This window comes from Peromyscus californicus, unplaced genomic scaffold (assembly GCF_007827085.1).
Source record: "Peromyscus californicus insignis strain IS unplaced genomic scaffold, ASM782708v3 Scaffold_20__1_contigs__length_68692818, whole genome shotgun sequence".
In the NCBI taxonomy this organism is placed as follows: domain Eukaryota; kingdom Metazoa; phylum Chordata; class Mammalia; order Rodentia; family Cricetidae; genus Peromyscus; species Peromyscus californicus.
The window spans coordinates 44,302,390-44,330,241 of NW_026294503.1; the positions used below are offsets into that span (position 1 = coordinate 44,302,390).

Below are 27,852 nucleotides of genomic sequence, written 5' to 3' on the forward strand. Positions count from 1 at the left end.
TAGTGGACCATATGCTTTATTAAAAATAGTTACAAATGCCATCATTAATCTGAGGACTGGAGGGACTGCAAGGAGGGAGGGTATTCATCCCACCTCTGGGGTCCCCTCTGAAACCAAACCCAACACCATACAGAGCTGGCTTCAAGGGTCTCAAGGGACCAGCCAGCTGGGTAGGGCTGGGGCTGGGCCGGGTAGGTAGGGGTGCACAGAGAGGAACGGTGACTTCTCTGTCCCCCAGGTAGAAATGGGCAGAGGTGGACTTGTGTCTCCATCTCTTCCATTGATAGATATTTACAAAAGAGAGTCAAGAGCACAGACCACAGTCATGCAAAAGAAACACACCCCTTCCCCTCCCCAGACCCACCCTGCCCACCCAGAACCCCCGTGATGCCCACCCGCCCCCAGCAGTCCAGCCGCCTTCCCCAAGGTCCTGAGAGCGGAAGGAGTAGATCCTTGAAGGGTCAGTGGGGAAAGGGTGGAAGGTCCGGGGACCCAGAGCCACCTGTGGGGAGGTGCCAGGGGGCAGGGCTCAGGCCAGCAGGGCTGAGTACCTGGGTCCTTCCCAGTCCTGGGCTCTGCAGTCAACAGGAAAGGATCTCCCAGTCTCTGAAGCCCCACCTTCCTCCAACTCCACGGAGCCAGGTTCAACTCTGTCCTGAGAGCAGGAGGCTGGTCCTGGCACCCCACCCCTGGCAGAGGCCCTTGCAGGAATAGAGGAGGGCAGGGTCTGGAGGTCAGATGGCAGACTCCCTGCGGTAGGAAATATTGTCCAGCGGGAGGGTGGCTTGCATGCGCTCCAGATCCAGATGGCTACCAAACTCAAGCATCCGAATGATGCCTGCCTCCTCTTTGGAACCCGCCTCCAGGCCCAAGCCTGCAGCCACGGCTGCTGCAGCAGCCGCTTCCTCTTCCATTTCCTCTTCCTCCTGGCTCATGAGGGCCAGCTCATTTTCATAGCAGAAGGCACTGGGAGGGGGCGGCGGGGCGGGCAGCACCGTAATCTTGCTCTCCTGCAGCTCACGGGCCGAGCAGCAGGGCGTGCCAGCCACCTCATAGGTCTTGTGGAACCGTGAGTAGTCCACCTTGTAGTGGCTCTTCTCCTCAAAGACCACGGGCTCGAACCGGTGACCCCACAGGATCTCACTGGCCAGGTAGGAGCTGCGGGCCTGCGTGGTCATAGCCGTGGCCTCCACCATGCCCTCCAGGATGACCACAATCTCGAAGTCTTCCGACTCCAACTCCTCCTTGCCCATGCCGTACAGCGGACTGTCCTCATCAATTTCATGCACGATGATGATGGGCGACACCAAGAAGATGCGGTCCAGGCCTATGTCATAGCCCACGTTGAGGTCCCGCTGGTCCAGAGGCAGGTACTCGCCCTCTTGGGTCATGTAGGGCTTGATGAGCTGAGCGCGGACGTGGGCCTCCACGATGTGGCTCTTGCGTAGGTTGCCCACGCGCCACATCAGGCAGAGCTTGCCGTCGCGCACCGAGATGACCGCATGGTGGCTGAAGAGCAGCGTCTGTGCCCTCTTCTTGGGCCGTGCCATCTTGGCCATGATAGTGCCGATCATGAAGGAGTCGATGACACAGCCCACGATGGACTGGACCACCACCGCGATGACGGCCAGCGGGCACTCCTCCGTCACACACCGGAACCCGTAGCCGATGGTCGTCTGGGTCTCCACCGAGAACAGGAAGGCTCCCAAAAAGCCGTTCACATGCATGATGCAGGGTTTGGGGGCCGTCGGGGCTGCCCCGCCATTGCCCCCCGGGCCTCCTGCAGCAGGCACCGAGGGGCTGGCCTCCAGGTCACCGTGGAAGAAGGCAATGCACCAGAAGAGGAGGCCGAAGAAGAGCCAGGAGACGAGGAAGGCCGCGGAAAAGATCATGAGCATGTAGCGCCAGCGCGTGTCCACACAGGTGGTGAAGATGTCCGCCATGTAACGCTGGGACTTGTTGCTCAGGTTGGCGAAGTAGACGTTGCACTGGCCGTTCTTCTTGACAAAGCGGTTGCGGCGTTTCCGCCGGGGCACATGGGCCTGCCCGTTGCGGCTGTGTCCGTGCATGACCTGAGGCCGGCGTGGTCACCTGGGGAGATGCAGGGCCTGTGGAGAACAAGGGACAGGTGAGGTGCTGGCGAGCGAGGGGCTACGGAAGAGACTACCAGACTCTCAGGACCAGAGAAGTCTACACGGGGCCTCAAGACTTTCTTTGAGGATCAGGGGGGTGTGGCAGAGGGTCATTATGGAAAACTAAGTCAAGTTTGTGTCCCTGAGGCTGATCCAACCCCCTGTGGACCAGGGTTTCCCCAAGGAAGAATAGGATCCAGGTCCTAATCCCAGCTGCTCAATGTGGCCCTTCCAGCTTGCCACTGCTCTGGAAGCTTCTACATCTGTGTCTTTTCTTTTTTCTGGTTTTGAAGCAGGGTCTTGACCATGTTGCCTTGGCTTACCTGGAACTCATTATGTAGACCGGGCTGGCCTCAAGCTCAGAGATCTGCCTGCCTCTGCCTCCCAAATGTGGAACCAAACTGGTGTACCACTACACTCACCTTCCACTTATTATTATTATTACCATCATCATCATTATTATTCGTGGGAGGGGGGAACACTTGCCTTGGTGTGTGTCAAAGACAGAGGACAACTTTCAGGAGTCAGCTCCCTTTTTTCCGCCGTGGGTTCCATGGCTCAAACTCAGTCTGTCAGGCTTGTACAGCAAGCTAGGCCATCTTGCCAAGCTCTTTTTATTTTTGGTGGTGCCAGGGTTGGAACCCAGGGCCTTGGGCACATCGAGCAAGCACTCAACCACTAAGCCACACTCCTGTCCTGATGTTCATCTTGACTCTGTGTCCTGCATGCCTGGAGTTTGATACCCATTTGCCTCCCAGCATAGAGCCTCTGCATCGGCCACCTAGAGTTACTGGTTTATTCTAATTCATTACATTTCAGCTCTTCATCTACATTGGTTTTGCAAATGCTCAGAGCTCCCTGTGGCTAACAATTACCATGGGGTGAGTGTCCCCAGACAGTGCCATTGATCCCCAGATTCCTGTCCTATCCCCAGACTTGCTGGGAGCAGAACAGGGGCTGACAGAGTATCCAGTGTGCTGACCAAGACAGAAGAAGGGAGAGCCTGGCACTTCTGTCCCTGTATGGGTACATGCAGCGGGCTGAAAGAGGAAGAGTGGCCTTCTGGGAAGACAGTGGATCCAGGTCAGGAGGCATCACCTTCCAGGAGCTCCGGGATGAAGATTGGGTAGAGATGAGGCAATTACCGCTCTTTCCTCCTACCCACCTCCGACCACTCCGTGTCCTTCCTCCAAGCCTCAGTGTTCTCATCTGCAAACTGAGGACTGAAAGCCCTACCTTACGAGACCCTGGAAGACAAAGCCACCACCCTGCTGCTCCCCACTTGCTGGGCGCCTGTGAGAGGCAGGCGGGCCTGACCGTGGTTGCCAGCTGTTCCAGCAGAGGCTTGTCACGCCCACGTGGTGTGCCCACCAGCTGGACCCACACAGAGGGCACACTCTTTTCTGTGCTCCCTGCCACTGAGGTCTGAGCACAGGTGCTGCTGGTACAGTCTCGGACCCGAGGCCGGCAGGGCCAGGACCCAGCCTGGGTTCCCGATAACATCTTGGCCTAGAATTATATAAGTCTGGAAGCTTCTATTTTCTGTTCTATTCTTCCTGGTCTAATTGTGCATCTGTGGCAATGTTTACACACTTCCCTGGTTCAGGACAACTTGGTTGCCGCAGCAACCGGTGCGCGCCAATGCTATAATTTAGATATCAACAGCCCTTTCCCCTGCCTCTTTCTCCAGAGTCTCCCTCCCCCAGCTACCCTATCCAACCCTGCTTCTCTCCCCCACCCCACCCCAAGGGGCTTCCTCGGTCAAAGTCCCAGACCTGCCATGTGATTTGGTTGGACCTTAGCTTCCTGACCTGGAACATGAGACTTCTGGGGTAGGAGCTGGAATTCAAGACTGGCCCTTCAAAGCATTCAGTAGCCGGGGTTCCCTTGCCACTGAACGGCCCCCAACTCCTTCATCTGCACCAAAGACACAGTTAGGGAACACAGGGAGCCATGACCATTGTTTTATAGCTGAGGCCAAGGAGGCCCAGACATGGAAAGGAGCCACTGAGGGTCTCAGAATGATGCAGGCGGGACTGCCCTGACCAGGTTGTTCACACCCTCCCTGATATTTGGAAAGACAGACCTTCGGCTCTTTGTCCCTTCTCTCTGGAGGACTGAAGCCAGGAAAAAACGGGTACTAACCCCACCATGACAGGCTCTGAAGCATAACCTGAACCTCTGCAAGAGAGGCAGAGGATAAGAAGTTCCATTTTGATGAATGAATGCCATTAGGTGTCCAAGGAGGGCCTGCCTCCCACGGTACCAAAGACAGGACCCTCTGACTCTGCTGGTAGGACCTGAAGCATAGCCTGAACCTCTGCAAGAGAGGCGGAGGATAAGAAGTGCCATTTTAGCCAGGCGGTGGTGGTGCACGCCTTTAATCCCAGCACTCGGGAGGCAGAGGCAGGTGGATCTCTGTGAGTTTGAGGCCAGCCTGGGCTACCAAGTGAGTTCCAGGAAAGGCGCAAAGCTACACAGAGAAACCTTATCTCGAAAAACCAAAAAAAAAAAAAAAAAAAAAAAAAAAAAATGGTGCCATTTTGATGAATGAATGCCACTAGGTGTCCAAGGAGGGCCTGCCTCCCACGGTACTGAGGACAGGACCCTCTGACTCTGCTGGTAGGACCAGCCCACTTATGCTTTGGAGATGGTTCACTGTGGGGTCCCTTCTCACAAGGGGGTCTGGGGTGAGTAGTTCAGGGAGTTCCCTCCCTTAGCACTGCCAGGGGCTCTGATTAAGGGTGAAGATGAGGGAAGATGCTCATCCCAGTGCTCAGGAAAGCTGGCTCCCCAGATATGTCCCCTTGGGTACAGCAAGGAGTAGCTGTGTGAGGTCAGTCCAGCCTCCTGCTCCAACAGGCAGCTGCTGTGGCCGCCACGGGCCCATTCAGTAGAGATGTGAAGCTCACCTGACCGTGTGTGGGCTGAGTGCACATCTCTCCAGTGAACAGTGTCAGCTGGGCATTTGTCCATGGGACGGCTACATGGGCATGGCCAAGATCTTTCTCTGACCACATGGGGTTTCTGGGGGAAAGAGAGAGGCTGGAGGGAAAGCTCAAAAGAGAAGGGACACAGATGACAGGAGGGGACACAGAGCACGGGTCAGCATCTTCCTCCTTTGAGTAGAATTTACTTTTAAAAAAGGAGAGCCCTGCTTGTCCAAGCAGAGGATTACCCCAGCCTGTACTCTCCTGGAAGGCCGGGGACCAGTCTCCGTCCTGTCCATCACGTGGACTAAAGGATGCTGGCTGTATGAATGAAGGAGGCTGGACCCTTCTGCAACACCTTGTGGAGGGACCCCAGGCAAATCCTTCCCTTTCTCTGCTTTGTATCATTCCCCAAGCCTGGGGCCACCAGTCCTCCAGCTTGTCTTGGGCTTTTTGAGGTCATGGAACTTGAAGAAAACAGTAGAAGCAGGGGAAGGGTTTCCCACAGCCCCCAAGAGCAGGCTGCCAGTCCAGCAACCTGAGCATGGGAGACAGAGTTTCTGCCCTTACTCCGATTGAATCCTGCGGTTGTGTCTAGTGGCAAAGGTTCCTTTAGGAACCCCAGGGGCTGGAAGGACAACCATTCCTAGCCATTCACCCACACACACATCCTGACTACCCGTGACAGAAAGAGTGACCAGGTGCTGTGGGGTTACCTCCCTGGCAACCTCCCTTTGGCCCTGCAAGCCCCAATAGCAGATGGGCAGAGGACAGTGGAAGTCATGCTTGGGGACAGCCATCTTGCCAGGGCTTTTTAGCCTATCATGAATCTTCTAGGTCACTGCTGTCGGTGAGACAACATGGGAGGTGACAGGCTTCACTGGAGGTCTCACACCTCAGTCTCAGGGCCCTGTCTCTGAAGCGTTTGAGAGACAGAACGCTCTGGAAGTGCAGACTCCACATCAGGCGTGGCCTGCCTGTCTCACCGGGGTAAGGCTGTGTCTTTGTTCAGCTAACATATATTTATTAAGCAGCTACTGAAACACAAGGGGGTTCTGGCTGCTGTTCCCCATCTGGGGAACCGTAGGCTGCGGAGCTGGGGAGATGAGCCTGGGGGTTGCACAGCAGGAGCGACAAGGTAGGACTCCCACTTCAATCTGGCACCTCTGGGTCCCCAGCTCACCTTTGGCCCTGCTCACCCTGGCCCCTGGCTTCTTCTGGCCTCTTTTATCTGTTGTGATGCTCCGCTCAGCCTGCTTCCTCTGGGATCAAGGCCTTTGGTTCTCAAGTCCCCTCCCCCTCCCTCACCGCCCTGCCTCACTAACCTTCAGGCTGCCCCACCTCCTCTGTGCCCTTTCACCCTTGCTGTCTCCTCCCCATTTAGCTTCAGATCAACTATGAAAATGACTTGTTGGCTGCATCCTCGTGCTGGAGATGGCAAGACCTGGGCTCGAAGACGTCCGCTCTCCTCTCCCTACCTGCACACGGTCATAGTACCGACTTCAGCAGGCCAGCGTTAGGATGATTTTGAGAACCACTCCACTGGGGACACACCTGATGGTGGGAAGGGCCCTCAGGGTGCTGCAGGCAAGACTCCAAGGGTGGCAGGTGAGTGGTGACAAAGAGCAGTGCCTCGGGGACACCGAACAAGAGCTGGGCGAGAACTTCTGTCTTGACTGTACCACAGAGGTGTTCTGGCCAGGCTCACCCACTGCTGCCTGTAAAGTGGGGACCCTTCACAGCTCCCTGGCAAGAGGGGCACATGCAGGCTGTATAAGACAATGAAGAGAAGGAACTCCTTGCTGTTAGTCCCCTGAGCCTCAGGCAGGCAGTGGGAGTGAGGTCCTGCCTCCAGAAAAAAATGGGGAATTCACATCAGCAACTCCTATCCCAACCCTTGAGATTTCTGGGTTTTTTGTTGTTGTTTGTTTGTTTTTCGAGACAGGGTTTCTCTGTGCAGTTTTGGTGCCTGTCCTGGATCTCACTCTGTACACAGGCTGGCCTCGAACTCACAGAGATCCACCTGGCTCTGCCTCCCGAGTGCTGGGATTAAAGGCATGCGCCACCACCGCCCGGCCCCTTGAGATTTCAAGACCGACCTGTACTCCAGCTCTGAGGCTCCCAGGCTAAGTGGGGAGGCCTTTCCAGTCCAACACATGGGCCTCTGCAGCGGGAGAGGGACTCAGGCTCCAGGCAGCTGAGTGCATGCCTCAGGAAGGCATGGAAGAACAAAACTTCAGTCTCAGCAGTCTGGAGGCAGAGGCAGGTAGATCTCTAGGAGTTTAAAGCCAGCCTGGATTATATATCGAGTTCCAAGCCAGCCAGGGGTATACAGGGAGACTCTGTCTCAAAAGAAAAAAATGTGGGGTGGGGGGCCGAAAGGCATGACCCTGTGCAGGCTCCTACCCTGTACCTCTGACCCTGGATGATCTGATTCCTTCATCTCCATCTTTCCCTCCCAACAATAACACCCCAAAATCTTTATTCTATGTGGACACACTGCACGGGAGGCAGAAGACAACCCTGAATGTCATCCTCAGAAATACCGTCCACCTTCTCTGTACAGGGTCCCTTATTGGGCCTGCGGCTCAACAGATAGGCTGGGCAAGCTGTCCAGTGAGCCCCGAGAATCCTGTCTCTACTTCCCCAGCACCGAGGTTACGCACATGTGCCACCACGTCCAGCGAATGTGAGAAATCACGAATACCCACTACACCCAGCACGTTACGTGAGTTCTGGGGATCAAACGCAAGGTCTCACACTTGCCAGGCAAGCACCTAACTGACTGAATTTTCTCCAGTCCCTCCAGATCACCTTCTAGGTGACTTCAGGCCAGATACTTCCTGGTGCTTCACCTCTCTGTTCTCCGCATGCCTCATCGGCAGGTAAAGCTTATTATGGATCTCACTGCCTAGGATTGCCAAGAGAATAACCAGGATTGCACTCAGCCCATACCCGCACAGGGTAAGTGACACCTGTGAGTGTGTGTCACTCGGAGACGGAACACCCCTGCTCAGGGATCCAAGGAGGAATCTCAGATAGAGAATCCAGGACCCACCCACAACATCTCACACGGCCTGTCATCCACTGCCCTGAGAGCAAGTGGGTGAGAGCAGGGGCCCCAGAATCAAACCACACAGTCTGGACTCTGCCAGGTAAGCTCCAGAAGGATCACTCACAGCTCAGCCTCAGCATCTCCACCGACAGAAGGAGCACAGCAACACATCTGTAGGTGCAGGGTGGCCTTGATGTCACCAAAACGCATAGCACACAGTGCAAAGCCATGCTGCCTTCCTCCAGACCCTGGAATCCCTCTGCACACCACCCCCCCCCCCCAGCCAGCACTATCATGTTGCAGGATCTGCACTGAGCATTTAGCAGGCGTTCACTCTGAGCAGGAGTCATTCTGAGTGCTTTTTGCCGATCGATTCCTCTCAGCCTCATGGTGACCTCAGAAAAGGCCCCGTCATCCTTCCTGATTTAGAAGTCGAAAAACCAAGACACAGAAGGTTTTCAAGCAGCCTGGAGTCTGAGGCCAACCTGGGCTACATAGAGATAGACATTCCAGCTTGGACTCAAGCATCCCTAAAGTGTCCCCGGTCACACCCACCTGTGAGGTCTAGGATCCTGACAATATGCTTTAGGCTGGCCTCCAGGTATGGTGCGGGGGTGGGGGGTGGGGGGGTAGGGTGAGGAGAGCAGAGAAGCAAGAAATGTGGAACTGGAGAGAAGGAAGGGGCCTGGGAACACTCTGGATAAAGCCCAGAGGGTTTGGTAGTGGGTAGCCAGGTAACGGAGTAGGTGACCGTGGGCCCTGCAGATGGAGCTGTCCATCGGTCTTCAGCTGCTGGGCTCCAGAACTCCTGGATGACCACGTAGAGCATGTGGCCAGGTGTGAATGGACAGAGGCGAGAGAGGGTCTAGGACTCACCCACAGCCTCACAGCAGGGAGCTCAGGCCGGGTGACTCCCGGACCCACTCAGTCCACTGAGCTCATCTCCCCAAGGCTGGAAAGAGAGAAGAGGCTGGACGGTGACCTTGAAGAGCCCACATTGACCTTGTCCCTGTCACCCACCTGGGTAGGTTTGAAGGCTCTTGTTTATTACCCACCCATACCACCACTGCCTTGTCCCTGGATCTCAGCAAAAAGACCCCATAGTTGGGGTGGGGGAGGGGAGGCCCAGGGATCCCTAGAGCTTTGAAGAGTGGATGTTGCTGTCCCCTCTCAGGGCACAGGCTGCCCCAGCAGGCACCACCTACAGAAGAGGCACCAGCCTAACACATGACTGCAATCTCAGCACGTGGGAGGTAAATGCAGAAGGATCAAGAGTTCAATGTCATCCTGGGCTCTATAGTGAATTCCGGGCCAGGCTGGGCTATGTGAAACTCCACCCCAAAACAGTGAAAATAACAACTGGGAGTGGTGGTGTATGTCTTCAATGCCAGCACTTGGGAGGCAGAGGCAGGCAGATCTCTAGGAGTTCAAGGCCAGCCTGGTCTACATAAAGCATTCCAGGCTAGCCAAGGCTACACAGTGAGACCCTGTCTGAGAGAGAGAGAGAGAGAGAGAGAGAGAGAGAGAGAGAGAGAGAGAGAGAGAGAGAGAGAGAGAGAGAGAGAGAGAGAGAAACAAGAAATGATACAAGAGGCGGGGTGGGATTCAGAGCTAGGCTGGTGCCCCTCCCCACCTCCTCCTTCCCTCTGGGTGGTTCTGCCCAGCCAGAGGGCACTGGGGCACTGATGACAGAACCTTCTCACAGCTGGGGACCATCACACAGTCACACACACACACTCGAGAGTGAGGCAGGCGGCCTTCCTTGTTGAAGTGCACTTGGAAGCATCCAGCTGCCCATCCATGAGAGAGGCACCACGCAGCAGTCATGCCACGGAAGCCAAGGAGACAGCCCCTTTTGGGAGCCTTGTGGGTCTGTAAGATGTATTTTTAAGTGGGGGGGGGGGGAGGCAGCAGCAATGATCGGTGAGTAGAGCCGCTGCCTCGTGTGAAAAGGGAGAGGAGTTTATAGCTACACATATTTGCTTCTCTCCTCTGTTTGGATGGAGACCCAGGAAACTGGTGGCACTGGCTGCTTCTCGGGATGGGAAGCAGGTGGCTGGGGATGGAGGAGGGTGGGGGAATACTCACTGTTTTTTTTTTTTTTCATTTGTCTTTTAATTTTAGAAGCATACGGGTGTATCACCTATGGAAAATACCCGTGAGTTTTAAAATTAGCATTGGACGTATGTGTGTTGGTCAGAGGGGTCCACGGCACCCATAAGGTCCTCAACAAATAGTATGACCCCGGACAGCCCTAAGAGCACATCCCCCAGGGGCTGTGGGGTCTTGGGGGACACACCTTAATTTCCCTAAGTCTCCTTTACAAAATGGGGGGAAGAATAACACCCACTGTGCAGGCATGCTGCAGAGATAACCAGCGCAAGGGGTGTGGACTGTGACGTGCAGAGGGCAGAGACTGTAAACTGTAAGATGCAGCCGTCCTGTGGTATCCGTGAGTGTGTGCCTGTGCGTGGGCACGCACTCTCCTAAGTCCTGCGAGGGCCTGTGGCCCGGGGAGGCCGGAGGCTGACTTCAGGGCTCTTCAGCCACCCTCTACTTTCTTTCTTGACAGTCTCTCACTGAACCCGGAGCTCGACATTTTGACTGTACTGGCTGGCCAGCAGGTCCCAAGATCTGCGTGTTTCTGCCCCCCCCGCCCCCCTCCATACACACAGTGCTGGGGTTACAAGCACACGCCACACTCCGCATTTTACACAGGGTCTGGGGATCTGAACTCAGGGCTTCCTGTTTTCATTGCAAGCGCTTTACCTCAACAAGCCATCTCCCCAGCCCATAAAAGCCCTTCTTACAGGGCGCGACATGTGCCTCCCATTCTCCCCTCTGCCGCCGAGGGCTCCTCTGAGGGAGCCAGTGATTAGTCCCCCATCTTGCTCCTGAATCCTTTAGGCCTGAGAGCCCCTCTCAGGCTGCCCTGCCTCCTCCCACTTCTATAAGCCACATACCCTGGGGGCACAGGTTCAGCCACCAATCACCGCCAGCAGCCAGCAGCCTCCCTCCATCACTGACCCCCCTCCTCAGCTCCTCTGCAGTCCCCCCCCCCCCCCCGCCCGTGATCTCATCTAGTCCTGAGCCTTAAAATACCAGCAGCCACATCTCCCTCAGAGCAGACTCGCTCTGAGTGTCTGCTAGATGGCTAAGAGGTGCCCATTGCCTCCCGCCTTCTACTCAGTCTGTGAGCCCTCCCAGGCTGGTTCAGGCCTAAGCCCTGGCCCTCCCTCACCCCCAGAACCTAAGGGCAGGGGGAGAACATGTTCAGGGAACACTCCGGTCAGGCACCAGCCATGCTCTGGTCCTCATTCCAAGCTGTGGTGGTCCTGTTCTTATCTCACAGAGAGCTGAGGGGCAGGCCCATGGGACTGGATGCTGGATGCTCTGTTCCATGTCCTGCCTAGCCACAGCCTCCTCCTGGCCTCCCCGGCTATAGTTTTGGGGTACCCCACATTCCCCAGGCCGAACTCTGGGCCCACAAAAGGTTCTGCTCTCACACAGATCTTGCCCCCTTAATTCTTTATCCCAACCCTCGCCACACAGCCACACGGCCTTTCTCCCCATCCTTCCAACATGTCAAGTTGCCCTGCCTGGGGGCCTTCACACTGGTCTCTGCCCTTCTCAGTGACATTCTGTGGCTCTTTATCTCCCAGCCCCCTCCCATGGGAGTTTTGATTTAGAGACGTTAGGCTCCAACGTGTCCTGTGCTTTCCCGATGTCCTCCTCTTCCTCACGGCCCTTATGGACCCTATGTCACTAGTCCACCATGCTGGGCATCCTTGACCATGCACCGGGTCCTGGAGCCTGGCATGCAGTAAACCTTCACACACAACCGACAAGGGGCAAGGACATGAGGTCTGTGCAGTTTGTCATAATTCCCGCGAAGGGCCCGAGCAGGGCGATGTCACAGAATGTGACAGGCTATTTTTGATGCTGTAATGAGGGAGCAGAGGTGGCCCCGAGCACAGACCAGGAGGGACCTTCTGTGCCGCTGCACCACAGGACACGGCACAGTAGCCGTAAGCAGAGGAGACAGGGGACAGGACAGCTCGAGTCTCAAGTGTCTGCTCCACCTCTACAGAGCCCAGTCCTGGATGTCCTGGGGAGAAGCGGGGTAACGGGTATCCTGGGTGAAGCTTGGGGAACGATGGCTTGGGAGGTGGAGCAGGGCTTAGGGGAGAGGGCACAGCAGACAGACAGGCCTCAGAGGGTGAGGGACCGTGGTCACATCCAACACTGTTTGGCAACAGCCAAGGAACTGTGGCTAAAAGAACATCTACCTGTTGGCTGAGTGCTGAGTGCTCACTCATAGATTCTCACCACCTCCCACCAGCTCCAGCCAGCCCATTCATTCATTCACTCATTCATTCATTCACTCGCCATCTAACGGTATCCTGAGCTGGCTCAGCACCTGCCTTTCTGCCTGGCATGTCTGTAGTTATGCTCTGGAGGGTGCACTGTGAGTAGTGATATTTCGAGTATCCACTACGTGCTGTGGGAGAAGCAATGAGTTCTGAGCTGGCCGCGGTGGCACATGTCTTGAGTCCTAGCCCTCAGGAGGCAGAGGCAGGGCAGATCCCTGCGATTTCAGGACAGCCAGAGCTATATAGTGAAACCATGTTTTTTTTTTTTTAAAAAAAAAAAAAAAAAAAAAAAAGCCCATGAGCTCTGAGGGCCTACTTAGCTCAGATCTTGTGAAGTATCTTGTTCTAGGACAGGACTCAAAGAATCTGCATAGTCAGGAGCTAAAGAAAGGGTCCCTGAGCCCCTGAGCCGGGCCTGGTGGCACACACTTTTAATCTCAGCACTCAGGAGGCAGGCAGATCTTTGTGAGTTGAGGCCAGCCTGGTCTACAGGTTCCAGGATAGCCAAGGCTACACAGAGAGACCCTGTCTCAAAAAACCTGGGAAAAAAAAAAAGAAAGAAAAAAAGAAAGGGTCCCTGGAAAGATATACGAGTTCTAGAATGCAGGGGCAGCTGGGCAAGACAGAGCTTGGAATATGGCTCAGGCAGGGCTAAAGCCCTGGTGACAGGGGACTGGGGACCCAGGCTGGGTGGGCGGCCATGCACAGGAGAGGAAGATGCTCCAAGGCAGAGCAGTAGCTTCCTAGAGGTCTTGGCACTTGGTCCCCAGGAGCCGAAGGGCCTGGGAGAAAAGGAAGCCATGTATCCATAAAGCTTCGGGATCTCTACCCAGAGGACTGACTTTTCAGCTCCAAACAAGACCCAGAGTAAAGCAACATGCTGGGTATACTGTATTATTAATAAGCACACAAGTGCATGCTTGTACACGCACGCACACATACACACACACACACACACACACACACACACACACACACACACACACACCCCAGTGGTACCCTAAAAAGCTACCCACCCTCACACATGCCTTGTGTTTTAGTGTTCTACAGGCCAGGCCCGGCCTGTGACTTGGTTATTAATCTCACTCTGCCGGCCCAGAACTCACCACCTAGCCCATGCTGGCCCTAACCCTGCAGCAATCCTTCCGCCTCACCCCATCAAAAGGGCTGGGGTGACAAGCTTGAACCACCACCACACCCAGGTCTTCCCTTCTGTGACGTTCAAAAGCCCTGCTCTGAAAGGTGATGAGCCAGCACCTCTCAGAGCCAAGTCTGGTGGTCTGGGCCTGTCGTCACAGCTGCTGGAGAGGCCAAGGCAGAAAGAAGACAAATTCAAGGTCAGCCCACTGCAGAGTTCAAGGTCAGTCTAGACAACTTAGTGATGCCCTGTCTCAAAACAGGAAGGAAAAGGAAAGGGGGGGGGGGAGTGGGGAGGGGGGCTAGGGAGGCAGACAGCATGCTTGAGGCCTCGGGTTCAATCCCTAGACTACCCAAGCAAGCAAGCAGGAACATTACAGGGGATGCCGTGCGCCTCAGGAAGGCCAAGTGAAAATCTGAGACAACGGCTGTTTGTGGTTCCCATCCTTCAGGTCCCGCAAGATGTTCCCTTGGGTTCTGAGTCCCTTCAACGGCTCTGTTCTGGGGACTCTCTGTGTTGTCTCTCAGCAGGTACCACTCAGCGGTTGTTCATAAACCTCCCGGGACAGGCAGCCCGCTTGACTGTGAGGAGTGATGCTCAGCTGGCTGAACGGTTCATCTAAGGACTTGGGGACCCAGGGCAGCCCTGAGACGGGACCCTGGTCTGTCTGCCCTGGCTCTACCGTCTACTCTCCTGTTCAGTCACTGACTGGTGTCTGGGGGATGGCCCTGGTGCCCATCTAGGACTTCTCCAAGGTCAGGTGGCTTTGGAATCTGCAGCTGCATGGCTTGGCGCCCACTCAGTGTCTCATCCCCACTGCAGCAGGTTTGGGGACAGGAAGAGAGAGCTGGGGTGCAAGGGCCAGGGCTCAGCAGGCATGAAGGGACAGACACCAAGTGACTGGAGACAAGGTTCCTGAAAGCCATGGCTTCTGTCTGTGCCTCGCTGACCCCCATCCTGTCTGCACCCAGACCAATGACATCTCCACACAGGCAGAGTTACACTGTGGAGTGGGAAGAGGCCAGGTGAGGAAGCCTGGTGCCGACGCTGATACCTCCTTCAGACGGCATGACCCCCAGCCCCACAGGACACCTGGTCCCTCTTCCCTCCCCTCCCATCCCTGTTCCAGCAACAGAGAAGGCCACAGGAAAAGCTAAGCACACCTCACTGACCCATGTCCCCTCCAGTGGCCCTGGCTTCTCAGAGCTCAGAGGGCCTCCCAGAGTGACAGTGGTCTAGTGAAGGTCACCAAAGGTTGTAAGTGGCTGAGCCTTCCTCCTACCACGTCTTCCCTTGTCCAACATCCATGGACTTGCCCAGGAGAGGAGCATGGAGAGATACGGGTACCTGACGGAATGGGGAAGGGTGTCAGGGACCCTGGAGGCCCTCAGGAGCAGAGCAGAACCGGCCTCACCTCCGCCACTTTCACTAGGCAAATGCTTGTCGGTTGCAAGCGAAGCTGTGTGGTCTCTGGGCCCTTTGTCTCGGGTGAGTTGCTCTAGGCAGGGAAGGTATAGGAGACAGGCCTAGCGCTGAGGTGAAATTTCTCTTCAGCCCCGTCCCATCCTTTCAACCGGCATCCCCACAGCCTCGCTCATCTCTGCCCAGCTGGGGGCCCCCCAGACCCCCAGGCATCTCCAGCCCATGCTCTCAGGGGTAGGTCGCCATGACGACACCACCTCTCACAGCGTGGCTCTTAGTGGGGTGGGAAATACAGAAGTTCACTTTTCCTGGTAGCCTGTAAGGGCCTGACAGTGTCTCCCAGGGGCACCTCCCCTCACCTCACCCTTTCTGCTGAGGCCATGGGCTGGCTAAGGAGTGGCCGGAGTGGTCAGATACCAACAGAGAAGAGACAAGGAACTGGTGGGGAGAGGCACAATGAGGAGGAGCAGGGCCAGGTTGGAGGCAGGAGACCAACTAAGGGAAGGACTGGGGCTGGCACATATGCTGATTCCAAGGACATACTTGTGGGGCCTGGGACAAATCCTATTACCATGCTTCCATTTTCTCGCCTGAAAACGGGGTGCTGTGCTCATGGGACATTGGGGAGCACTGTGGGACGGCATAGAAAGTCCAGCACCTTCTGCTCACCCCCTCAAGACAACCTATAAGGGCTGGAGATGTAGCTCCGTGGGTAGAGCGACTGTCGAGCGCACACGAAACAGCCCCGAACACTGTCTGAGCCAGGCACGGGGGCTCACACCTGTAATCTGAGCACTCAGGAAGTGGAGGCAGGGGATCCGAAGTCTGAGGTCTCTCTGCCACATACAATCTCTGTGTCACCAAACAACAGAACCATCCTTCCAGGCAGGGCTCTGGTGTGCACCTGCTGCACGCAGGTGGGAGGCGGCTGTGAGGAGGCTGTGGGGAGGGACCTGCAGGGGCAGCAACCTAACCCCACAGCCCACCCCCCCATTTCCCCGGCTTGTGTATCCTGAAACAGAACCGCGGGCCTCAGAATCAGCCAAAACTCACATATCCCGTCCCACAGGTTTTCCAGCAGCCAGGCTCTCTAAGGCAGCCTCGATTTCCCCTTCTGCGAATGAGAAGTAACCATGCCCTGTGTCTCACAGGTTCACCCAGGAACCAGAGGGCAGTCTGTGGGGACAGATCTTGCATTGGCCTTGGGGAGTAGGAGGTCAGGATGCAGAGCCGGCCTGAGTGTGAGCCCCCCTGCCCCCATGCCTCACCCCACCCACCCACCACCCCTGAGCGGAGCAAGCGCGCGCGGGCACGCAGCCTGCAGGAGCGCGTGCCCGCGCCCGCGCCCGAGCGCGTGTGTGACTCAGGCTCTATTCATAGCCGGGCTCTGCCAGCTGCGGGTGTCACAGGCAGAGGGGCCTCGGCCCATGTTATTATTACAATTACCATGTGAATTAAAAGTTTGAGCAGCGATCAGCCCACGTCGCCAGGGAAGAGGGAGCAGGAGAAAAATAAAGATGAAAAAGAGAAGAAGGGCTGAGCCCCGAGAGCCCCCCCCACGCACCCCAAGGAAGACTGAGTCCGCCTGAGGAGGCTTAAAGGTTATGCCAGCCCCCAGGGTTCCTGCCTGCCCCTTCCAGGGCCCAGGGTCCCCGAGTGGAGGGAGGAGCCTTTAGAGATGACACAGCCTAGTGGCAGCTACTGGGCGGGGGTGGGGGTGGGGCATAGAGATTTTTTTTTTATTCTTCCCAGAACTTTGTCACCTCATTGGTCGGGCCAAGCTCAGAGAGGGCGATTGACTGACCTAAGGTCACACAGAGAACCACAAGCAGGTTACTGACTCCATCCAGACAGGTCTCTGACTCCGCATCCTCAAACCTCATCAGGCCATGGTGCTGATGCAGGAGATCTAGGGGCAAGGCAGGAGGACTAGAAACAGGACCTGCCATGCATGCCTGCTCTCTCTGCTCCGTGGAATGAAAGAACCTGACTCTTCTCCCGGAAGTACTAGCCCGGAGCCACCAACATCTCAGGATTCTGAATCTACATCCACACATCATGTCACCATCCACCCAAGGAGTCCCAGGCTAGAGAACAGGATGCCTAGCTGAACGCTGACACTCTGGTCAACCTTGGGCCAGCTCAGTCTTCCCATCTATGAAATGAGCTCTCCCCAGTGGTTCATGACTGCGTCTGTCTCTAGAATGGAGCCCCCAGAGGATCCCTGAGGGGGTGTTGGGCTGTGGGGGCGACTAGACCATCTCCTGCCAAACCCCAGCCCAGGGGAGGAATATTTTCCACTCTTTCTGGGGAAGCCCCAGTGACGGCCCCCGGGGAACCAGATCCATCTAAACTCAAACCCAGTCCCTCCATACTTCCTCGCTGTGTGACCTTAGGCAGGTAGCACAGCCCCTCTGGGCTGCCGCTTCTCCATCTGTAATACAGGGACAGTACATCATTAATGGAGGGGATTAGGTAAGAATTTGCTGAAGCTCCTAGCCTCATACCTGGTCAGGCAGTATATCCCCCAGTTAGACAGCAGAGCGATATACATGGCCTCCTGGCCATCTTTGGGAATATCATACATACGAGGATCCCCGAGGTGGGGATGTCATTCATAGTCACGCATGAGGTGAAAGTCACCGGGCAGGAAGCCTCTGCCTGATTAGGAGCAGGGTGCTCACTCTCTTGCCAAACCTCGGGTACCCCCATCTTTCTCAGCCTCCAGAGGATAACAGGCCGTTTGGCTGACTCGGGACAACCCGGCTAGCTCAGTCCTTGTCACTAAACCCATCTTCCCATCTATAAAAATGAGTTCCTCCCCAGAGAATCCCTGAGGGGGTGTTATGTTGTTGGAGGCGACTAGATAAATTATCTCCTGCCTAAAACTCAGCCAGGGAGAGGAATATTCTAGAAAGCAATATTCTAGAATGCACCATAACCTTTTAGTTTATCCCTACGTCCAGCTAGTCCCTCACAGGGACAACCTAAGGTTCGTTTTCAAAGGAGTTAGTTCTAAAGGAATCCCTTAAGTAGACCAAGTAGGGCATAGGAGCAAAGTCCTTGATGGTGGAGATGGGTAGGGAAGTAGGAGAGGGAGAGGAGGGGCCAAAGCCAGAGCTAGGCCCCCCCGGGGGGGTGGGGGGGCGGGGGGGGTGGGGGGCAGGCAGGGGGGGGGGTGCTCCTGATCTGCCTGGCTCTTGTCTGCCTGCTTCCGAGAGTGGGCTGAGAATCAGGAGCCGGAGCCCCTAGGCTATTCCTAGGCCATCAGTGTGGCCCTGGGACCTCAGTTTTCACTTCTGTGTAAAATGACAGCATCAGACCAATGATATAAGCACCAAGTCTCAGCATGCATGAAACCATCTTCCCATGCCACCTGGCCCCATGGTGGTTAGGTTGGCCTGCTCCCCACTTCTGGCCATCATGTGGAAGGCCACAGGACTCCTACACATCTGTGGCTTTGGAGCCAGGGGGCTGCTTTCTTTCCTGTACCACAACTCATGTCCAGGGTCCAGGTGGGGTCACTTTGAACATTCCGCCATTCCCATTTCACAGGTGAGGAGACGGAGGCACAAGGAGCGGAGCTGCTGTTCAAGGTCACAGGATCCCTCCTGGGGCCCTGGGAATGCCCAAGTGGCAGAGGGCACCTCCTCCCAGGGGAATCGCCAATACTACAAGTGGCCAACATTCGCTATACAGACGCGGACTCTGTACCGAGGAATCTGTCCAAGGTCACACAGCCAGGCCATGGCACACCAGGTCCTGAGAACTCTCAGGCCTCACCTAGCCAGAGGGACAACAGGGCCTGACTTCCTGCCCGAGCCACGGGACCTCCCCAAGACTGGAGTCCTGGTCCCACCTCTAGGCTCTGCATGCCCCCCCCCACAACCCCTCCCCACCGCCTCAGATCCCCCTACACCTAAGTTTAGGGTAAGAAGAGCAAACGAAGAGACAGGGCAAGAAAGTTGGAGTCTGGCTGCTGCCCTTCCCCTCCCAGCCTGGACCGCTCCTTGGTCCTCCCCTCCCTCCTCCAGTGCAGGGGGATCAGGCGCTGATGTAATGCTTTCGTCCTCGTGCCAATCTCAGAAGAGAGACGACAGATTGCGTGAGCCAAATTTGGCATCCTAGGGGGAGAGGCATGAAAAGTGGAGATGTGGAGGAGAAGAGGAGCCTGGGGAGGTACCACAGAAGCCCCCCTGCCCAGCAGACCCCCCCGGGGGCCTCCTCTTCCTCTGCTTACACCCCCTTTCTTCCCTAGCCTGCCCTGGCACGCGTCCCGTCCCCCCCCCCCCGCAGGCCAGCCAGCCTAACCCACCAGGGACCCTCCAAGTCTGGGTGCTGCCAGCCCACCCTCCCCCACCCCGACACACTGCTCCAGCTCCATTCCCACCGCTAGTTTCCTGGTTACCATGTTGCTGGTTGTCATGTCGCTTACATGTCCTCGTGACTCAGTGGTCCCCGCAGAGGGGGCCCCCACCTCCTCACACCCCCCTTAGCACTCGCCCCCGCCTCCCCCAGATCCACATTAAGAACCAGCCCGCCCTGTGTAAGCCCACACAGTTCCTCCTCCCCCTCCCTCTCATCCTAAGCCCCGAATCTTCCCACAGCATCCTAGAGTGACTTTGTCCTCTGATCCACAAATGCTTGAGAACCTGCATGCCTTGGCTTTCTTTGCAAGCTCTTCTCAGGGCCCTGACACTGTGTGCAAGCCACTGACATCTCAACCAAGTCAGTGCTACACTCCCATTTTCCGCTTGTACAAACTGAGATCAGAGAAGAAAAGCCAACTGCCCAAGGTCACCCCAGCAGAAGCCCACGGACATTTCTGTCTGGCCAGTCACCTCTATGCTTTTTCCCCTCCCCAGGGAATTGTTTCCTCAAAGGTGACACAGGGATCATTAGGCACATCTCCCAAGTCCCCCCTCTAATGCCTAGACACCTCCATTATTATCAGTCTGTATTTCGAGCCATATTCTTGCCCCTCGGTAGCGACTCATTTCCCCTCAAAGTAAATCGAGTCCTTACTCCCATCTGCCCAGTCCTTTCTCCAGCCCACCAGGACTCTGCTCACAGAGCTCAGGGCCCTCCATTGGAGGTCAGTGGGGCAGGTCTGGTGTCCCCATTCCACAGATGTGTTGGCAGAGGCTCGGGGAGCATCACTTGCCCAGGATGCTGGTTTCTCAGCTAGCTGGGCTCATTTCTGAAGCCTGGACCAAGTGCTGTATGAGGCATGATGCCCAGCACGGAAAACTCCAGAAAGAGACCCTTCTTCCAAGGGGGGAATAGAGCTGGATGTTCTAGATTCAGCCCTCCACTCTCCAGCCCCACGGCCAAGCAGCTGTTACCCTTACCACACTGCATGCAATCGCTTGCTCCCCCCCACCCCCATTTGCTCCTCATCAGAAGCTAAGTCAAGCCTATGCAGGGCTCTTGGGTCCCCACAAGTCCTGGAAGATGCAGGACTGGATGGGGGTGGGGGATGGAGTGGATATCGCATCCCTGGGTCCAGCCCCTCTCTGTCCAAGGCCAGACACTCCCTCTTATCCCCACCTCCTCAACCTACCACTTGGCGCTCTCCTGCTCTGGAGGCCCTGTCTGTCAGTGAAGCCCAGCCATCCTGCTTCCTGATGCCTAGAGGGCACTGCTGTCTGCTTCTCTGGGCTACCTCTCTCTGCCCCGAAGTCTGGGTTCCCCTGCATAGTTTGTGTGTGTGTGTGGAGGGGTGGTAATAGGCTGACCCTGGTTAAGGAACATTCTGCAGGTGGTGGGGGAAGTTCTCTCCTCTTGGAGCTCAAGGCTCACTCTTTGCTGTGTTTTCCCTCTGCAGAAGGGGGGGGGGGGGGAAGCATTTCTTCCTCTCTCTACAGCCTCAGTTTCCACCACTATAAACCCTGAAATGCTTCATCTACTGAACCCCTCTCACCTACCCTACGGTTATCTGGCACATGGCAGGTACTCAACACAGCTGAAGGGGGATTTTTGTCATACTCAGAACCATTCACAGAGACTGCAGGTGGGAGGTGGGAAGTAGAGACACCCCCTTCCCATCTTGCTGCAAGTCACCTGCCTTGAAGCTCCTGGCATGGAGGTGGGCGGGGGCAGAGAAGGGCCATCGCCAGGGCAGGAGGTCAAAAATCTCTTCCATCCATCCCCTTTCTTTTGCCAGCCGCAACCCATAGGCGACGCTCAAATGGCCAAATGGACAGAGCACGCCAACTCGGGGAAGTCACAGGACTACACAGGGACCTTTCAGGACCGGGGTCAGAGAGATGAGCGCAGGGTGGGTATGGCCAGAGCGGCAGGACAAACAGACACTCCCTCGGCTAGACAGACATTGCGACGGACTCACGGACTGACAGCGCTCGCGATGGGCGAGCCGGAGCTTACCCCGGGGCGCAAGGTCCGAGGAGGGTCTGGGCGGCGAGTGGCCGCTACATCCCCCGGCGGAGTCCGGCGGGCGGCGTCCGGGGGCGCGGGGCTCGGGGCGCGGGCGCCGCCTGCCCGCGATGTCGCCGCTGACCCGGGCGGCCGCCGTGGGTCTCGGGGTCTCCGCGCCGTCCCGCGCCTCTTCCTGCGCAACTTTCAGCGTTGTCCCGCGCCAAGAGCTGGGCGCTGCCCCGGCGGCAGCATCGTGGAGCCCGGGCTCAGGTTGTGGGGTCCCTGGGCCCAGGGCGCCCCACCGCCCGCTGTTACCCACAGCCCCGCGACACTCCCGCTGTTCGGCTCTGGGGTCGCCGGGCTCTGCGGCCACCTCGCGCCTGCTGCACGGTCCCCGCCGCGGCGTCTCGCTCCCGCTTCTCCTCCTCCCGCGGGGTTCTGGACCTCGTCGCTGCGCCCCGGCCCCTGCCCCGGCCCCGGCTCGCCCCGCGCCGCTTCCTCAGCCGGCTGTGTCCTTCTCTGTCGCCGTCCCTCCCACTCCCGCCGCCGCCCCCTCCGTCTGGGACCCGGTCCCCGCCGCGTCCCCGGCTCGCCCGGGAGCCCCAGCTCCCGCCGCCCGCGGCGCGCCGAGAACTCCCAACTCGCAGCACGCGCCCCGCTTCGGAGACTTTCGCCCCTCCTCACACGTGACCCGCGCCCCGCTGCGGAGGCCGCGCGCCCCGGCTTCCAGCCCCAGGCGGACCCCGCCCTGGCCCTCCGGGTGCGCCCAGCCCACGCGGGCAGGCCACTCGCTCCCGGGACCCGCGACTCGGGCAGGGGTCTTGCGGGGGCTGCGCCGTCCCGTTCTCGCCCGGATCCTGCCCGGGTTTTCCTCCTCGCTCTGCCGCGCTCCTCCCGGAATCCGTTCCGAGGATCCGCTCCCGGGTTTGCGAGGCCCCCGGGGGCAGGTGGGGAGGGTTCTCCGAGCCCAGGCGAGGGTAGGTGGGAACCGGTCCAGTTGGGGTCCAGTTGGCCCTGACCCCTCTCCTGGGAGGTCTGTATTTCCTCCCGAAGCGCTAGCAACTAAGGGCCCTAAGCACCCCCACTTGAGGAGATCGAGGTCGCTCTTGGAGGGATCCTAATAGTCACTTAGTAAGGCTCCGGTTCGCAGAGACTGAGGACCCACAGAGGCCCCTAAGTTCGCGAAAGGTCATCCAGTGGGGTGGAAGTCAAACAAACCCTCGTTCCTGTTTTCTTCTTCATCTTACTGAGTTGTCTTTTCTTTTTTTTTTTTTTAATGTGAATGTGTTTGTGTGCCTGTGTGTGTGTGTGCACCACGTGTGTGCAGGTGCCCTTGTGAGTGTATGTGCGCCACGCGAGTGCAAATGCCTGTGCATGTGTGTATGTGCACCACACGAGTGCAGGTGCCTGTGTGAGTGTGTGTGTGTGTGTGCACCATGTGTGTGCCGGTGCCTGTGTGTGTGTGTGTGTGTGTGTGAGTGTATGTGCACCATGTGAGTGCAGGTGCCTCTGTGTGTGTGTGTGTGTGTGTGTGTGAGTGTATGTGCACCATGTGAGTGCAGGTGCCTCTGTGTGTGTGTGTGTGTGTGTGTGTGTGTGTGTGTGTGTGTGTGTGTGTAGGCAGGGGCCCGTGTGACTGTATGCGCACCACATGTGTGTGTGCAGGTGCCTGTGACTGTCAGGAGAGATTGTCCGCTCCCCTGGAACTAGAATTACAGGCAGTTGTGGGCTGGCATTTGGGTGCTGGGAACCCAACTTGGGTGCTCGGCTAGAGGAGCAAACCTGTGTGGAGCCATCTCTCCAGCCCTTATCAAGCCCAGGTCTGGGTCCCACACTCTGGAAGCACCTCCCAGTCTCTGGGGAGCCAGTCACCCACTTTCCTGAGCATTTACCACCTTGATGTGGCCCTCTGAGGAAGCACGAGAGGAAAGTGCTTCTCTGTGGCCGCAGGAGTCTAGAACCCTTGCAGGCAGATAACCATTTGAACCTGCTGGAGTCTGGTCCTGGAGGACTAGGTCCAGATTAGAGAGGAAGACCTGAAGGGGGGGGGGACACGCTTGTGGAGAACTGCCTGAGTCTCCAATCTCTTTGTCCTCCTACACCAAGCAGACACCCCAGGACAAGACACAGGCCACACAACCGTCTTTCCGTGGGCTCTCCCTGTCTCAACTCCCCAGTATGGTACGCTGTCGGCTCCCGCACACCACATATTCACACATGTCCTCCGATTCCCACGGATTCCAGAACGTACCAGATGCCTTCACACCTCTCTCTGCCTGCATGCTGTGTCCCCCCCTGCCTGAAATGCCCCTGGTCTTCTCTGCCTTCAGAGCCTTTCTGCTGTTCTCCAAGCCCAGCCTCAGCACCGCTCCCCAAGACACAAGTAAGCCAGGACCCATTCATTCAATCAGCCAGCACTGGGGACCCACCGATTACCAGCCCCTGGGGTAGGCACAAGCAGGGTTCTAATTGAATAAGCTTGGAAATCAGACCAACCTGGCTTTGAAAGCACTTAGAAACCATAATGACCTTGAGTGAGATTCTGTTTAACCTGTCCACAAACTGTGAGCGCTAACAGGCCCTGTGCGCAGGCTGTTGAAGGTGGGTGGGTGCCGGCAGCAGGTGCCCATGCTGTCCCCTGGGTGCCATCCTCAGCACGGTGGACCTTCACTGTGCACAGTGTCTGTTCTATTTGCCATTCTCTCTCCTTACCCTGCTGTGCCCTCGGGCAGATAGCCAGGACTAATGTTCTCTGGCATGTGTGTGTGTTTATGCATAGACGCCCGCCTTCCAGCAAAATAAGTGTTCACTTAGCAGCTGACAGATGTCTGGGATCTACTGCACCCCTGTGTGGACTGAAAGTGGCAGGATGCGGGGACAACTGGTAACCTGCAGCCTCCTCCCCTGGTGGCTGGCTGCCCCGGGGAGGGCTGAGCGCAGGAGAAAGAGAGAGCAGAAAGGAGAGGTAGACAGAATCAGGGATCTCTAGACCCCACCACAGCTTCTCTTGCGGGCTATGTGTCCCTCACCAGGTCACTAGGCAACGAAAGTCTGAGGGAGGGACTGGGGTCCCCTGGATGGGTTTGGACTGCACTATGGGGCAACTGCTGAGTCCCTGGAAAGCTGCAGGGCTAGGCCTGGGGAGTAAGAGATAGGGCAGCTCCAAGCCAGGAGGGGTCCAGGGACCCCAGGAGACACAGTCCTCTTTTCACCATCAAGTAAACACCCAAGTGCCCCTGGGCAGGTAGTCTCTTTGCTCTGGGTCTCCCTGTATTAAGTGGGAAGAATAAGACAATTCCCCACTGTAAGCAGTTGTTCTGAGAATGGATGAATGCTTCAGGAAGACCTAGCCACAGGCCATGTCATGGTCCAGGAGTTTACGCCTCATTTGATATAATATGCCAATATGTGTGTATATGCATATGTGTGTAAGTGTGTGTAAGGGGTCTTGGAGAAAGAAAGGAAAAATGGTTTGGGTGTTAGGACCTGTGTGTCCCTTGATAAGTTGTTTATCTTTTCTGGACCAACTTCAGAGGCCTCATCTGTAATGGGACAGTCTTCTGTAGCCCTGAAAGGCAATGGACTTGTCTTCATCCAATACAGAAGCATGATAGGGTAGCCTTGACGGGGTGGGCGGGATGGGGCAGTCCGAGACTCCACAGACTCATCCCATCAGCCCAGCACTGTTCCAGGTCCTTATAAGCACTGCCTCAATCTCTACACGAACTCTATACTTCAGGTACCGTTCCAGTGGGGAGACTGAGGCCCAGCATTGTGTTGAACGCATAGCTTCAGCACCAGGGACACCTGTCTGGAAGAACAAGTGTTATGCCGAAGTGTGTCCGTCTGTTCATTGTGCCACAGCCCCCATTTGACCCCCACAACTCTGTGAAGCAGAGGTTTGGACTCTCGATTCCGGGTGCAGAGACAGACTGAGGTACAGAGAGGAAGTGGCTTGCCTTGGCTCAGTGGGAATTAACAAATGCAGATGCCAGGCCTGGACCTGGATTTGGCACCTGCCTAGGTCCTAAGGAAGGATCATTCCAGGTTGGCAGAGGGCTCACTAACCCACCCACTCTGGGAGCCTGCTCAGGCCTCCTAGGTCCCACAGTGGCCTCAAGAGCCTGTGCATAGAGCTGGGAAGGGTGAAGGGTGGAGGGGGAGGGGCTGACAGGTGGGGACAGTTGGGGTTTGGGGTGCACTCAGAAATATCAGTATTACTGATTCCAGAGGTGGTTTTTTGTTTTGTTTTTGGCTTAGAAAGTTTCTGAGAATCCAGCCACCCTATTCCACAGATGAGGCAAACTGAGGCCACCAGCTGTTTAGATGAGACATCAGATCAAGACAGAGTTGGCCTGCCTCAAAGCTCCACAGTCCTGTCAGCTCCAAGAGAAGAGGTCCGGAGTGAGGAAAGGGCTGTTGGGGGGCCAGCATGCCAGCATGCCAGTCCTTGGGATGGAAGACTGGAGGGGTCTCTCCCACCCTCAATCCCCATCCTCACCCACCGCCCAGCACTCAGTCACCAGGGTGGAATATTTTAGCACCTATAGAAAAACCGCCACAGACGGCAGTGGCAGCTGTTGCTAAGGAGATGCTCCCAAAATAGCCCCCCTCCGCCAACCTTTCCTGCTGCTGCTCCTGCTGTGGGGAGGGGAGGAGGCCAGGCAGTGAGGGGTGTCACATGAGCCCTGGCCCCAGGCTCACCCATCCAACCTAGCCTCTGTGTGGCAACTGTGGCCACAGACCTGAGCAGCCACAGGTCTGTGGAGGGAGCAGGAGGTGGCCGTTGCCTGCCCAGTGGCCCCACCACAGTCCTTAGCTGGGGAAGAAGGTCACCAGGTGAGCAGAGAAGGGAGGGAGAAGCCTCTACTCCCAAGACCCTCAGCACACCCCCACACCACTCCCATACACACAACACCTAAGATCCCAGCAGCTACACACATTCACTCGAGCACACCATGAGCACAGCCCACACAAGCCTATCTAGATAGGCATCCGCACCAGAAAGACACACGTAGATGCCCGGTAAACACATATGCCAGGAATGAACAACACATACCACATGACACTCCACACAGCCATAAATACACACATTCACATATACAGACTCACACACATCCATCCAAAGTGCACATACACGAAGGCCTGCCATGCCAGATACACAGACACACACCCATGTATATATCCCCCCAACACACACGTGCACACGGGCATGCACGCGTGTGTGCACACACAGGACACACAGGCTCACAGATACATCCATCCAAACATGTGCCCAGCACGTGGCTCTCAAAGGGTATTAGGGTACCAAATGGGCTCTGTCCAGGGGGCAGGTCCTGGGCTTCAGACAACCTCAATGAGTAAGAGCTTGATCTGTTCAGTCACAGTGGAGGGGGACAGGTGGGTGAGTAGGTGGAAGGCCATACCTCCAGGAACCCCTCTACATCTGGGACACACAGTGTCTTAGGTCTAAGGAGAACTGCCCTGAGGAAAAAAAGGTAAGGGTGGACTCACCTGCAGGCTTGAAACCTCTAGGCATGGAAGGTTCTGAGACCCAACTTCAGGGTGCAGCTGGCTGTCACAGAGACTGCCCTTGGGGCTGGAGTGACAGACGGGACCAGAACAGACACGGAGATGGCCCTTGGTATGTGCAAGGCACTTTGCAGTTCGACACCTTCTTTTAAACTTGGTGACTATTTCACACACTTGGTGAGAGCTTCTCTGAGACATTGGTGGCAATGTCCCATCTCCTAGACCTGGAGAGGAGTGGGGACTTCAAGACCACACAGCAGGTTACTAACTGGGCTGGTCTCCAACCGAGGAGATGCTCGTGGTTCTGCACAGTTCTCGGTCGGGATGCGGGCCACCAAGAGTAGGTCCCGGCTTTGCCCACTTCACCCAGTGACACTGGGGTGCAGCCCAGCCCTCGGTCTCCCCACCTGGAAAGCAGGGAAGGAATCCCCAGGCGGCAGCTGGTGACCACACTGAGGCCGGGGTGAGTGGGAGTGGCGTTTGCCGGATGCCCTCGGGGACGCCAGCGCAAGGACGAAAGGCTGCGTCGCTCCCCTCCTCTCTTGGCCAGCCGCGATCTCTCTCCAGCCTCGCTCCGTGGCTCGGCTCCAGAAATCCAGGCTCCGGGTCTTGGCTCGCGCCTCGTCACTCGGGAGACGCGGGGAGCGGCTTTGCGGTTGCCGTGGGAACCCCGCCCGGGCCAGGCCCAGCTCACGACTCGCCGCACCAGGCTGGAGCAGCCGGGCCGACCACGGCGTTTGGGGGTCTCAGAAAACCACACCCGTCCCTAGAGTAACGCTCCCAGCGTAGCGCACACACCTCAGAAGCACAGCTCCGTGAAGTGCGTAAACCCATGTCACCCCCGCACGGTCAATTCCGAGCACTTCCAGCGGCAAAAATCTAACGCGCCAGG

General features: G+C 56.8%; 1 protein-coding gene across 3 annotated transcripts; it reads right to left on the reverse strand.

Moving 5' to 3' along the window:
* On the reverse strand, positions 1–27,538 carry Kcnj4 (potassium inwardly rectifying channel subfamily J member 4). 3 transcript variants are annotated; one of them, XM_052748351.1, is made up of 2 exons: positions 26,943–27,538; positions 1–2,108 (listed from the first exon to the last, which is right to left on the reverse strand). In XM_052748351.1, the coding sequence occupies exon 2, from the start codon at positions 2,067–2,069 to the stop codon at positions 735–737; it is 1,335 nt and encodes a 444-aa protein (XP_052604311.1). In that variant the 5' UTR covers positions 2,070–2,108; positions 26,943–27,538; the 3' UTR covers positions 1–734. The 3 variants fall into 3 exon arrangements, with proteins under 3 accessions (XP_052604311.1, XP_052604310.1, XP_052604312.1); XM_052748350.1 differs by lacking the exon at positions 26,943–27,538 and adding an exon at positions 21,438–21,550; XM_052748352.1 differs by lacking the exon at positions 26,943–27,538 and adding an exon at positions 20,614–20,714.
* Between the last annotated feature and the right edge of the window lie 314 nt (positions 27,539–27,852).